The 13,632-nt window shown below is 48.3% G+C and overlaps 1 protein-coding gene across 1 annotated transcript in view; it reads right to left on the bottom strand.

Annotated features, from left to right (window-relative positions):
• Window positions 1–2,069: 2,069 nt before the first annotated feature.
• The window catches only part of LGI2 (leucine rich repeat LGI family member 2), a 31,588-nt gene continuing 20,025 nt past the window's right edge, over window positions 2,070–13,632 (bottom strand). Inside the window, exon 8 of the mRNA XM_058722946.1 lies at window positions 2,070–7,391. Within this exon, the coding sequence (XP_058578929.1) occupies window positions 6,574–7,391 (818 nt within the window). The 3' untranslated portion in view covers window positions 2,070–6,573. The remainder of the gene's footprint in view (window positions 7,392–13,632) is intronic.

The following is a 13,632-nucleotide window of genomic DNA, read 5'->3' as shown; positions in this document are numbered from 1 at the left end:
TATTTTTTCTCTTGGTTTCTAGTAGACATCTGGGGACATACGCAGGAGAATGCTCTCCAGGGCTCACCTACAGATTTCCGAAAGTGCTGGGAATTTCGGGGTAGCACTTAAATTACTGTACGCCTCTTCCTGTGCTGCCTTGGCTTGTCGTCTGGCTGGAGGCAGAAGCTGAGATTTAGCAAGAGGCCACCTGGAGCAGAGGCCAAGAGGTGGGGCTCACCTAAGGCCCTTAGTCTCAGCTCTGCTACCCAATTTGCTGGAAAAAGTCATTTGTGCCAATTAGGCCCTGGTTAGTAAGGGGTTGTCCTGTCTGGGAGGCAGGTAGAGAAGCCAACTGTAAGAACAGGTGATCAATGAAAGTGACACATTGCTCACGCCTCCAATTCTTCTTAGACAGTTAGTCCTCAATTAGCTCTCTGAGAAATAGAGAAAGTGAGTGTACTTGCCTTGCTAATGACCACATGGTCAGGACTGAGCAATTTACACAGCATTTTAGTTCCAAGATTAAATGCACTGAAATACTGGGATTAATGAGCTTCTGACTTGCAGGTTTGGAAAAATTCAGTTCTTTTCTGTACTTCTCCACAAACACAAAACAATGATTCAGTGGTCAAGCAATAGTGAAAAGGCCATTCTCCTCTCTATCCTGGTCAGGGGTACTTGCTCCGGCCTGAAGCAGCCCTTCCTCCTATGAATTTATTATCTGTATTCACAGTACATATTTCACTGGAATGCACTGGGCCTAGGTCAATGGCTTTTTATGGTTAGATACCTATCAGGTAGATATCTGATCACCTGGGTATCCATTTTCTTTGGTTGGTGCTTGTGATGGACACACTCTAAGGTGACCCCCAACCCCATGAGTCCTTTACAATCTCCTTCCTTTGAGGAGTGACTGCAGGACCTATGAACTGCTTCCAACTAATAGAATAGGGCAAAGGTGATGGGATCTCACACCTATTGCTCCTGATGACCTTACAGAAGCTCACAGTTATGTCATGAGAGGATCTATGGGGAAGACCACTGGCAGGGAGCTGTGTGTGACTCCCTAGGAGTTGAAAGAGGTCCCCAAGTCGAGAGCCTGAAAAAATATGGGGTCCAGAGACCCGAATGAGCCTGAAAGGAGATGCTTCCCCGGTTGAGCCTCCAGATGAGAACACAGTCTGGCTGACACCTTGAGGGCAGCCTCCTGAGACCTGAGCAGGGGATCGAGTTCAGCTGTGCCAGGACTCTGACCCATGGGGACTGTAAGCTAATGACCATGTTCTGTTTTAAGCCACTATATTTGTGGTCATTTGTTGCATAGCAATAGAAAATTAATGCAACCCACATGCCATACCAGTAGTTAAATAATTGGCAATCACTACTAACTGTTTCTTTCATTGCGCAATTAGCCACACACTGCTTTGTGATGCAGAAACACTAGCCCCGGTGTTGTCACTATAGCTTCCCATGATGATCACTTTTCCTCTTAACTAGCTTTAAGTTCCCTAAGGGCAAGAACTCTGCCCTTGTACTTTTTAAAAAGCCCCACAGTGTATCAAAGTAATTGACCCACAATAAGTACACAGTCATATGTGATTTGAGGTTTTGACCCTTCATTTGTCCAATGAAACCGAATGGGACTGAAGACATAGACACATGGGGCAAACTTTCACTGCTCACTTGCTGTGTACCGGGTAAGAGCCCAGACAGGCAGAGAACAAGACAAAAGTCTTGCCCTCAATTTGTTCATGGTTCCACCCAATCAATGGGATCCCATCTTGTCACCATGCAGAATCAGAGGATGCCCAAAGATCCCCAGAGTTCTTTGTCAATCCGTCAAGATTACGATCGTGCAGATCAGGTAGAGGTGTAGCTGTGAAGTCCTTCAGTGACTTTTTAGTGACTTTTTAGTTTGCAAGTAGAAGCAAAAGTCCCCCTGCAGTACCCATCTTCCATTTAAACAGGGAGTAAGCCACAAAGATAAATGGGCATACTCCACCCTTCCACAATAGCCCATCATGCCCTCAAATCTGTGACTCAAGTGGGCATATCCATATTCAAGCAGACCAGAGATCAAAGCCATATTAGGCATGAGCTACTTTTTATTCATAGACTTACAGAATATATCGACTTAGGAGGCATGTTGTTTGTTAACTGTATTTACCAAAAAGAGTTAAATATATATTTAGCCTTAAAATGCATCCATTGTAGCTTGCATACTGCAAAATATGCTTTCATATACATATAAACTATTCTTATTTTACCTAAGTTATGCATCTAAGATACATAAAAATGGTACCAAATGGCATATTGGCTTATTTTATCACAGTTCTTATACATTCCTGATAGTCAAAGGGATTGATTGGGAATGCATAGTCTCCTACCGGAAAAAAAAGGTAGATTCTGAAACAAGTAATGGAATAATGTAAGGTTAAGAGTGCCTCGCTGGGTTTAGATCTCAGTAGCTTTACAATTCAATTCTTATTTCGATTAGCATTACAACTGGCTCTCTTCATTAAAAATTGGCTGTTAATTTGCCTGGTAGTCCCACCCACCCTCTACTTGCCTGGCTGAGGCAAAGAAAATCGTGATGACCTTTTTCCTTCCATCTTATTTCTACTTTCCCCAAAGAGTTTCCTCCACAGCCATCTGCCCTGCTTTTCTGCCCATTCCCTTTAGATTGTCCCAAGTCCGGACCACCTTACTCACTGTGTCAACAATTAGACTTCTGCACTCCACTCCAGGGCTCTCTCTTTAACAGAATCTTTGGCCAGTGCCTAATGAAAGAACTCTCTTCCAAAACTACGAGTGAGAGGCTGATACCTCTGTAGAAGAATCAGGAAGCCTGCTAAAGGCATATGCAAATAGACTCCCCTCCTGCAGACCTTCATCTCTCTTTCATTCTACCCCCGGTCAGAGAAATTTCCATCGTGAGTGTTCCTGGCAACCAAACCTCCAGCATCCCACGCTGATTTCTTTCCTAAAAATACACAGCCTCTCACTCCACGGGGAAGAAAAATGCAACACCGGCATTTCCAGCATGCTCCCCGAAGGCTGATTATGACCCGGAGCAATTCATCATCACTCGTGCCTTTGAGTTTTTAGTTTTTCCCTCATAGAATTCTTCTTGTGTATCTTGTGGACATTGTGACAAGAACCAAATGCGTCTCGACCTCAACATCCCCACCGGAGCTGTGGAGGGAGGGGAAGAGAGGGTAGAGAAGCAGCCGTGCCAGCTAGAAACCCTCTTTAGAAGGGACAATTATCGGAAACTTCTGGAAGACTTTCAAGAGTGGGGCCTTGCATGTAATAGCAGTTCCGTAGCGTTGAATTGTTAAATGGACCAGTTGATTAAATGGTGTCTATTCAGCATTATTCTCCTTCTGGCTATGCATATTTTGCTATATTTTTAAAATGTTATCTCAAGGTGCTGCTATATTCTGAATCACGATAAAAAGTCTTTATTTGGAAGGCATGACAGACTATCACAAAGAAAACACAAAGCCTGCTGTTGAGGGGGAAATCTCCGCCTCAGCCACTCACTACTGGATAACCTTGAGCAGGCAACGGACTTCGATTTTTGCACCTACTTCCTTCCCTCTGAAATGAGCATCCTGCCCGCCAATGAGCTGAAGAACTATTTATTAAACAAATGAGCTGGACACAGATGTACACTGAAAACATATAAAGCTTTGCTGAAATGCAGGGCGGTCTTATTATCCGCTGCCCGAGGACACAGAGCCATTCGCACCTAAGGCTTGTTTTTAGTCTTCATGAGAGATCTGTTCCTGATCCCAGGCTTTAAGGCTGTGTGGCGTGGCCACTTGGCCACCTGGAGGGACTCAGCCTAGCCACAGAGACTGTAAAGAAGAAACAAGCTGACAAGATGGGAACCAGTGGGGGATGGGAAGGCATGGACAAGAACAGCCCCGCCTAGAACGATCTTCACAGGGGACGGTCCCACGTATCTCTCTGCTTTGGGTTTCTGGTGTTGTTGGTTTGTTTTTCTCGTCTTACGTTATTACTGGGGGGAAAAAAAAGCTTCTTGCAGAAATTGTTTAAAACTCAAGGGATGCCTGGGAGGGAGCAGTGGGATTAATGAAGCAAAGCTTCCACCGACTTGCGCCAAGAACATCTATGCTCCTTCAGCAAGTCGGCCAGAACAAATAGCTACTCCCTCAGCACGGAGACTCTTGTAGGCTGCAGACTCTGACCTGGTCTCATTTTGTCAGAAGGAAAAGAAAAGAGAAGCTGGCTGTGGCTGCGGGGATTGCCCACCCTCTCGCCTTCACCCAGCCCCCACTTCCCTCAACTGCCTTCCACCCGCCAGCGTCTCACCTGGACTCAGCAAGAGCCCCTCTCCCCGGCCCCGTGGCTGGGAAGCTGGTGCCCTGCTCGGGAGAGGCAGCCCTGGGAAGAGGCGTCCCGACTGCCTTCTCCACAAGCGGCGGCAATCGGGAGCGTCATCTCGACCTGGCACAAACGCAGGGACTGTCTGAATGTCCCCTACGTTGTTTGCCAAGTGCCTGTGTTTCCGCCCGGGCTTGTCGGAAGGGTCCATGTGCCAGAAAGAATTGTTTGCCCCTCCTCACCGCCGGAGAAATGCCAGAGCTGCCCCACTTTCGGCCTCCGATGTGGGGATCGGGGCATCTGTAGTCAATTCGAGTAAACCAGGAAGGCAAAAGAACGCATGCGGAAGAGTGACTTCGCACTTAAAAAAAAATGAAAACAAACCACTTTTCTCCTGTGGGGTTGGTGCTTAGTAGGAAAGTTTCAAGCAGCAATCCACCGTGTGCGGCTGACCTCCTTCGTTAAAACCCCCGGTGTCCTAGGCTGAAAGCCCTCAGCCTGCAGTCCCAGAATGGACCCAGGAGTGCTGTTGCAACACCGATGCTATTTATTGCCTTCATCTGCATTGCTTAAGCACCAGAAACAACAACGCATTCACATTTGTAGCAAAACATCTACCTACTCGTGACTTGGCAAACGATCGTGAAAAAACAACACTGCAGTACAGTATGATTGTGCTGATTTCAGGGCGACAAGAGACGTGGTCGAGTTGCTCTTTCAGAGCCACTCCCCAAATCCACTTCACATCCTCTGAAGAGAACCAAGCTAATCGGGCAGCGCATGCTCTGGGAACCTTCCGCAAAACCAGAGCCCATGGGCGTCCCAGTAATCCACACCAGAGAAGCCCATTTTGACATAGGTGCTCTGGCCCCCTGGGTGCAGACCTGGTGTGTGGGGCTCCGTGTGTCTGGCTGCAAAGCCGGTCCCTGCTGATCGGCCTGAGACCCTCAGCCTACTGGGGATGAGCCCCTGCCAGTACATGGCCCCACGTCAACGTCTGAGCCCCAGGGGGCTTTCCTGTGCTATGCTCCCGGGACAGGAAGGGGCATTAGCGTCACGAGCACCCTGGGTGCTGCCATCTGGTGCCTCAGCCCCTCTGGGGGGGGCTGTACTTGCAGCAGCAACATTAGCAAATCAACAAAGCGGGACATCGTATGAGTAGGGAGGGAGGCAGGTGGGCAGCTGGTAGGTTGGTACTCAATGACTTCTAAGATTAAGTTGCCCAGAGGGCAAAGCCATGCACAGATCAAAGGGCCACCTCTAGGTTTTCAAAGTCCATCGAGACTTGTGAAAAGTCCTCTTTTGATTCCATAAAATCTTGCTTCAGAAATTCCACCAAATGCTCATCAGGCGGAAATACCTGTTCTATTGCTTTGAAGGATGGGATGAAAAGCACCATTCAGTCTTTGGCCTGTCTGCTGGTTACCCACAAACTCAAAAGAATGGGTTCAGGGAAGCAGCTGGGTCAGGGAGAGCATCTAACAAGCGGTATTGCTCTGGCCGCCCCAGGGGCCGGCTTTGAACCACAAGGAAGAGGGGAAATGCCTTTGTCTCACTCATGGGCCTACAGCCCGCGCTGGGCCTAGATATGCATCCGCAGAGTATTCTCTTTGTGGTAAAGGAAGCAACGTCCAACATTATTTTGTTAACACACCCATGATGTGCGTCTACGTGAGCCAATGAAATAGCCAACGTTCTGCTATTAAGGGGGATTCAGGAAACTGAAATGGCTCAAAATAGCATTGCTGAGTGTTACCAGATTTTTAAAGGAATCATCAGCAAATCTTTTCAGCTGACTTTGGCTTTAAGAGTTCTTACCAAAAGGTTTGCTAAAATGGAATGAGAAGGGCCCATAGTTTGGTCTTTGTTTGTTTGTTTATTTCATTATAAGAGCTATCCCATCTTATCCAACTTTCTCCTTCCTCATTAAAAAAAAAAAAAAAAAAAAAAGCACATTACTGTCCTAGATGGTTAAGAGCTAATGCCGTACTCTTTTCTCAGTGACAACAGGCTTTAAGATGTCTTTTTAAATGGGAGAACGGACACGTCATGCAAGCAGCCAATAAATGCAATCCCTGATTAAAATGTGAGTTCTAAAATTTTGAAAACTTCTAACTATTCCCCCAGTGCGGTTTTAACTGCAGAGCTCTGGACTTGGCTTCTTTTTTGTATTTGCTTCTTGGTCGCTCTCCTGTGAGAGCCAGGGCTACATGTCTTTTAAATCCACCAATCACACCTTCACAAACTTAAGTCAACGACTATATGTTCAAAAATCTTTGTTTTCCCTTTGAAACTGGATGCAAAAAAGAAATCTCTCCTGTCGGTGGAGACAGCCGTGAAGGAACGAGGCGCTTGCACATAAATCTCCTTAAATTTTGCGAACAGCTGCTTTTCCTTATCCCACTGGTATATCTGGGAGAACGTATAGTCACTCCCCAGGGCCAGGTAGTGGTTATCTTTAAAAGAAAAGGGCTGCAGGGTCATGGCCCCCCGGGACGGAAGAGCCTGGATCTCCACAAACCGCTTGCTATTCCACTTCATGACCCTGGAGTCCCCGATGAAGCGGGTGAGGGAAAGGTAGAGGGCGTTCTGCATTCTAAAGCTTTTCACGGCCAGCACGTCCTCCATGTTGGGGATATCACTGTGGGGGACAAACTTCTTAGAGCTTTTATTCCACTGGAGGATGATGGGGACCTGGGAGCGGCTGGACAGAATCAGGTGCGATTTCCCGTCTATGTCCACAAACTCCGCATCCGTGTCCCTGAACCACTCGTGCAGGGACTGGTAGGAGTAGAATCCTTTGCTGTCCCATTTATACACTGTGGACAGCCCAGCTTTCGAGCTGTCTGCGATGACGAAGAACGTCTCGTCCTCGATCTGAAACAACTCGACGTCGTTGGGCTTGGAAATGCGGGAGACTTCGATGTCCTGGAATTTGACAAACTTGGTCCAGCTCTCGTCGTATTTGTAAATGTGGGAGCCGCCGAAGAGCTGGGCCACCACCACGAAAACCTGGTCGTCAATGAGGATGGCCTTGCAGCCCACAATGGACTGACCTGTGCCCCGAGAGAAACGAGAGGGGATTAGGGCAGCGCGGTTAAAAACGCTCCTCCGCAGCGAAGATGGGACCCTTGTGAACTGTAAAATGGGGAGAGATGTAAAGAAATGGAAGGAATGGAAAACCGGACAGCCGATGTGGAGAACGGTGGGGCGGTTTCTCAAAAAACCGAACACAGAATTACCATGTGACCCAGCAATTTCACTTCTGGGTCCAGAGCGAGGTCTCTAAGATTTGCACAACCGTGTTCATAGCCGCGTTATTCACAACAGCCAAAAGCCAGAAGCAACCCAAGCATCCACTGATGGATGAATGGATAACCAAATTGTAATACATACACACAATAGAACACTGTTCCACCTTAAAAAGGAAGGAAATTCCGACACCTGACACATGACAATATGGATGAACGCTGAGGGCATTATCCTAGGTGAAATAAAGACAGCCACAAAAAGATAAATAACCTATGATTCTACTTATATGAGATCCCTAAAGTAGTCAGACTCATAGAGACAGAAAATAGGACGGTGGTGGCCAGGGGCTGAGAAAGAGGGGAGAGAGGGGAGTTAGTGTTTAATGGACACAGAGTTTTAGTTTTTTCAAGATGGAGAAAGCGTTCCAGAGATTGTCTAACCAGCATGGTGAACGGCACTTAATGCTACTGAACGGTACACGTAAAAGTGGTTAAGATAGTAAGTTTTATGTTAATGCATATTTTCCCACAGTTAAAAAATTTTTTTAATTTTTTTTAACGTTTATTTATTGTTGAGAGACAGAGACACACAGAGCATGAGCAGGGGAGGGGCAGAGAGAGAGGGAGACACAGAATCTGAAACAGGCTCCAGGCTCTGAGCTGGCAGCACAGAGCCTGACGCGGGGCTCGAACTCACGACCGCAAAATCATGACCTGAGCCGAAGTCAGACGCTTAACCGACTAGCCACCCAGGCGCTTCCAGTTAAAAAAATTTTTTAAACTTAAAAAAATACATATGTGTCTCCATAGAAATAAGTAAGTGCTGATCACCTGGTGTCTTTCGAGGCAGGAGTACAATTCAGGAAAACCACAAACACCAAACGAACTGTCTTCGTGCTATTCAAAAACGTATTCCCCAACTCCACAAAGCAGGATGAAACAAATGGGGAGTTGGGGAGGGAGGATAAAAAGGTAGGAGTCAGGTCTCAGAGACACGAGGAAAGGACTGTCACGAGGGCTCTTTGAAGACACTTGGCCTCTTCTGATTTCTAGAGCCAAAGGAAGCTGAATGCTGGCGGAACAGTGTTAAACCCTGCGGCTCTAAGCAGGTGGCCCAGGGTGTGAAATGCAGCACGTGTAAGCTTTCTGACCTTGTGCCCGTCGACTCTCTGTGCTCAGGCTCCTCGTCTGTAAAATGAGGATGCTATTACCCCTGACCCGACGGGGTTAGTAAAGACTAAATGAGAAATTCATGGTTGGTGTTGTTAGAACAGAGCACCCATAAACAGGAAGTGGTCAATGATTAGTAGCTATCGTTACTGGGTTGTTGAATCAATGGTCTCGATAATCCAAAGATGTGACCCCTTTAAAGTCGCCCATAGCAGGCACTGCAAAAACACCTGTAGAATGATCACTGGCCTGTAGAATGATCTAGCTCAGGCAGCACAAAGCCAGAACTTTGCTGCAAAAGGGGACCTCTCCTGTCCGGACCACCTCCTACCACCTTCTCCCCTCCCCCAGACCCCTGAGCCTTCTCCCAAGCTCCTCCCTCCAGCCAGCAAGCAATAGGACCACTCACACCCATCTAGGTCATCTGATTAAAAGTCATTTCTTTCCCCTAATTTTCTAGGCAATTTGGGCCAAAGTGAATTTGGTCTGTAAATTACAAGGATAGTTATCCAATTTCTGTCCTTAGTATCAACCTTGGGGGCAGACGGTGGGTGGGTTTTTGAGTGATATTTACTTTTCCTGGTCCCTTTCCTTCGTTTCAAACTAATTATTCCTTTTTCCCCCTGAGTATAAAAGTTTTCAATGTTCATCAAAGCAAATCTTGAAAATAACAGGTAACCATTAAAAAGTGTGTACTATTGAGCAGGCACTATACTAAGTATTTTACATGTATTTATTCATCTCATGCTTACAACAACCTTAAGAGATCAGTATTATCATCATCATCATCCCCATTTTATAAGGGGAAAAGTGAGGCACAGAGAACTTAAGTAACTTATACCAGGCCACACAGCGAGTATGTGACAGAGCCGGGGACCTAAATCCAGGTGGTCTGGCTCGAGTCTACACTCAACTACCAACATACCAAAAAGCACAAAGAGGAAAACCACCATCACTCGTACCGCAAATGCTGAAATAACACTTCGTACCTTGATAAATTTCTTTAATCGTTAATCTATGCACACACCCAAATTCAAAATTTAAAAATAAATTTCGGCTCCGGGGCACCCGGGTGGCTGAGTCGGTTGAGCAATTGACTCTTGATTTCAGCTCAGGTCATGACCTCACAGTTGATGGGTTTGAGTCCCGAGTCAGGCTCTGCACTTGCAGGGCAGAACCTGCTTGGATTCTCTCTCTCTCCCTCTCTCTCTGCCCCTCCCCAACTCACACTCCCTCTCTCTCTCACTCAAAATACATAAATAAACTTAAAAACATAAATGTGGGTTCAAACATTTTTTTTAATTAAAACTAAAAATAAATTTGGGCTTATAGGATACGTGGGCTTTTTATAGTCTACTTTTTTTTCACTCGACCGCTATGATGTAAACGTTTTCCCCTGTTATTGCACCTTCTAGAACTTGAAGCTTTAATATTATATGGTATTCCATCGCATGGGTGTATCCTATTTTTAACAAATCCCCTATTGTTGGACATTGCAGTTATTTCTAGTTTTTCATTATTGTACATAACATGCTTCCTTGTAGTCTTTTTTGAAAACCATCTGGCGGTATTCTTTTTTTTTTTTTTTTTTTTTTTTTTTTTTTTTTTTAATTTTTTTGGGACAGAGAGAGACAGAGCATGAACGGGGGAGGGACAGAGAGAGAGGGAGACACAGAATCGGAAACAGGCTCCAGGCTCCGAGCCATCAGCCCAGAGCCTGACGCGGGGCTCGAACTCACGGACCGCGAGATCGTGACCTGGCTGAAGTCGGACGCTTAACCGACTGCGCCACCCAGGCGCCCCATCTGGCGGTATTCTTAAACGCAGGCATTGCCGTGCTAAATGTTGGGCACACTTTTAAGGCTTCTGGATTTAAACTACTGAACTGCTCTTCGGAAGCCGCCTGACTCCACCCTGACAACACCAACAGAGTGCGTACTCCTGCTCCCCTTCCTGAGTGGCCTTCCTATGGAGGTCCCTGCGACCCAGAAGTGTCCCACAGGCCTGCCAGTCTGTCTCAGCTGAGGGGCGCTGTGAGAGAGACAGAAAGAATTCCTTTCTTGGAGATGTTCCGGAACACCTCTGTCCAGGCGAACACTTTTAGCCTATAGTACTGTGAGTAGAGGCAGAAATCACCGTGGGCGCGCGCGCGCGCGCGCGCGCGCGCGTGTGTGTGTGTGTGTGTGTGTGTTAGTGTAGGGGAGAGAGTACAGCCTAGAAATCAAAAGGCGAACAAAATAAACCAAAGACAGGAGAGCTGAGAAGAGATGTAGAGAGAAAAAGGAGACGTAAAGTGTGAAATCTTGGGGTGAGCGTCACAGTGGGCTTCCTTCTCCTCCCAGCAGCAGCAGATCCATGGCTAGAGCCGTCCCTCCCGCGCATGCTCATCACGATCTGCAAAGGGGGCCAAAGGTGCCCCTCCCAGTCCTCAGGGCCCCCGTCTGGCCAGGCATGGATTAAGGAGACCGTGCCCAGCCCTCACAGACTCTGGGATCACTCCATGATCAAACAAGATGACAAATGACACACATGGCCCGTGAGGGGAAAACAAGTCCTTGTTTCCCTTGGTCTTGTTCAAGGCAAGCGGCTGCAGGGTGGTGGGGAGGAAGCATTCCAGAGGCCACAGCAAGCATATTTGTGATGTGCCCGGCGCATGAGCACTTAGGGCTCTCCTTCACGCCAGGCCACGCTCAGGGAACCACACTCCTTCCTGCACCGAGGGATCCAGGCTGTTTCTGGAATCACCCTCTTCCCCTGCTCCCTCGGTCATTCTACGCTGGCCCCTCCTTTCCTATGCTGATGAAAGTTATGGAGAAGTTTTAGCTGAAGTGAAAGAATTAGGCTCTGGAAGGGGGGAGGAGGGCTGCCCCTTTTTTTATCCCCAGGTGACAAAACTAATATTCGCTGAGGACCTACTACGTGCCCGTCTCCCCGGGCCCCAGTCAATTCTCATGGGTCCAATCCGACGATGATCCCATTTTACAGATGAAAGGGGCTCTTGGAACGAAACTAACTTTGCCAAGGTCACTAGCTGGAAAGATCTGGAGCCAGTTTCATCGAAAACCTGCCCGATGTTGGAGCTCACAAGTTTAACTACCTCACTGTTGTAACCCGTTTCTCAGGCTTGGCTGTGAAGAGGGTGTAGGTGGGCTTTGTGGGGCTGCCCACCGCTCAGAAGATTGCGAACGAGGGGTTGAGGAGTCCCCAGAAACTCAAAAGGCCCCACCTTGGCTCTCACCCTGGCCACACCCACTCCGACCTCACTGAATGCTTCCCACCCGCCGCTGCCCCAACCCACGCCCCGGCCCAGGCCATCAGCACCTGCTCGGATTCTGCAACAGCTTCTCAACCAGTCCCTCTGCTACTACCTTCGTCCCCTGTCCCTGCCACAGGCTACTCACAGCCCAGCCCCCTGTGCCGGGCACCTGCCTCATCCTGGGCAGCCCTGCCGACCTCTGCACGAAGCTGTGCGCTCAGATTAAAAACCTAAGTCCTTCCTCTAACCTGTTAGGTTCCTCTAACCTCTCCTTGTCTGCGGCAGCTTTCCCTCTGGATCATTTTGTCCAGGCCAGAATGGCCCCCTGGATGACCCCACCAGGAAAGGTACCCTCCTGCCTCCGGACCTTTGCACTTGCTGTGGCCTCTGGAATGCTTCCTCCCCACACTGTCCACATGGACCAACCCCTCATGTCCCACCCATCTTCTCCACGAGGCTTTTACCAGTCTAAAACGTCAACCCTCCCATGGCCGGTTCTTCAAAACTTCCATCCCCACCTTCCTTTCCCTTCTCAGTGTGTTGCCATCTGCTGTGTTATCTGCATCATAATTATTTGTCTTTCTTTTTGTCTCTCGCTCCCATTACAGCACAAACCCGTTGGGGGTGGAGGTATTCATCTGGCCTGTTCACTGCTGTGGCCCCAGCACCTACATCATGCCTAGCTCAGAGTGAGCGCTCAAGAAATCATTGTGGACGAATGAATGAATGAATGAATGAACGAATAACTTGACGATTGTCGGGATGCAAGCAGCTGCAGACTGCCAGAAGGGCAAGTGGAGGGCCGTGCTGTCCCTTCCTACCCATGTCAACCTGAGAGAGGAAAGGGGTCAGACGCATCAGTGACAGGCCCTGAGCTCTGCCCCCAAAGTGATTCAACATGCCTGAGCCCTGCTCTCTTTGTCTGCAAAGGTGTGAGAAGGAAGCCGGCACTGAGAGCTGCTTGCTCTGTCCTGGCACTCTTTGAATCCGCACAAACATCCATATAAAGTACATGTGTTGCCCATTTTACAGATGAGGAAACTGAGCCTCTGAAGCCACAGCCACTTCTTAGTACCTGTCAGGGTCAGGAGTACAAGCCACGTGCATCTGTTTTCAAAACCTGAGCTCCTTATCATCTGTCCGCTGTATCTCATTGAAAGGGGCTTTCCAATGAGATACACCAGCGCCTGGCACCTCACGGGCCCGTGACCAGCCTTGGCAACAAGCCCTGGTGTGGAACCCCCTGCACAAAGCACGGGGGCCAGCTCTCATCCCTCACGTATCCTCCAAGTCTGCAAAAAGAGGGAAGCAAAAAGCATGTGGATAGCAGCCCCCACCCCTCCACCGCCTTTTTGCCTCGAACATGGGACTCTGGGTTCCTCGGTTCACCTGCAGCGCTCTGTGCTGAGTGTGCACTTGAAGCCAGAGGGGCTGTTCTCGGGATTGTGAACTCAGCACTAGGAAGCCAGGTGGCCCAACAGCAGAGGCTCATCTGACGTGGCATCTTCTGAGCTCACGGAGGTGCTCGCGTGTCTCACAGACCTCTCAGTGCTGCAGAAATTAGGCTCATTAGCGTCTCTGTTCTTGGAGGGGGGAAACGGCACTCTCTCCGCCTCCCTA

The sequence above is a fragment of the Neofelis nebulosa genome, chromosome 3 (genome assembly GCF_028018385.1).
Source record: "Neofelis nebulosa isolate mNeoNeb1 chromosome 3, mNeoNeb1.pri, whole genome shotgun sequence".
Classification (NCBI taxonomy): Eukaryota; Metazoa; Chordata; class Mammalia; order Carnivora; family Felidae; genus Neofelis; species Neofelis nebulosa.
Note: the sequence above shows the minus strand (reverse complement) of the source record. Positions and strands in the feature narration are given on the sequence as shown.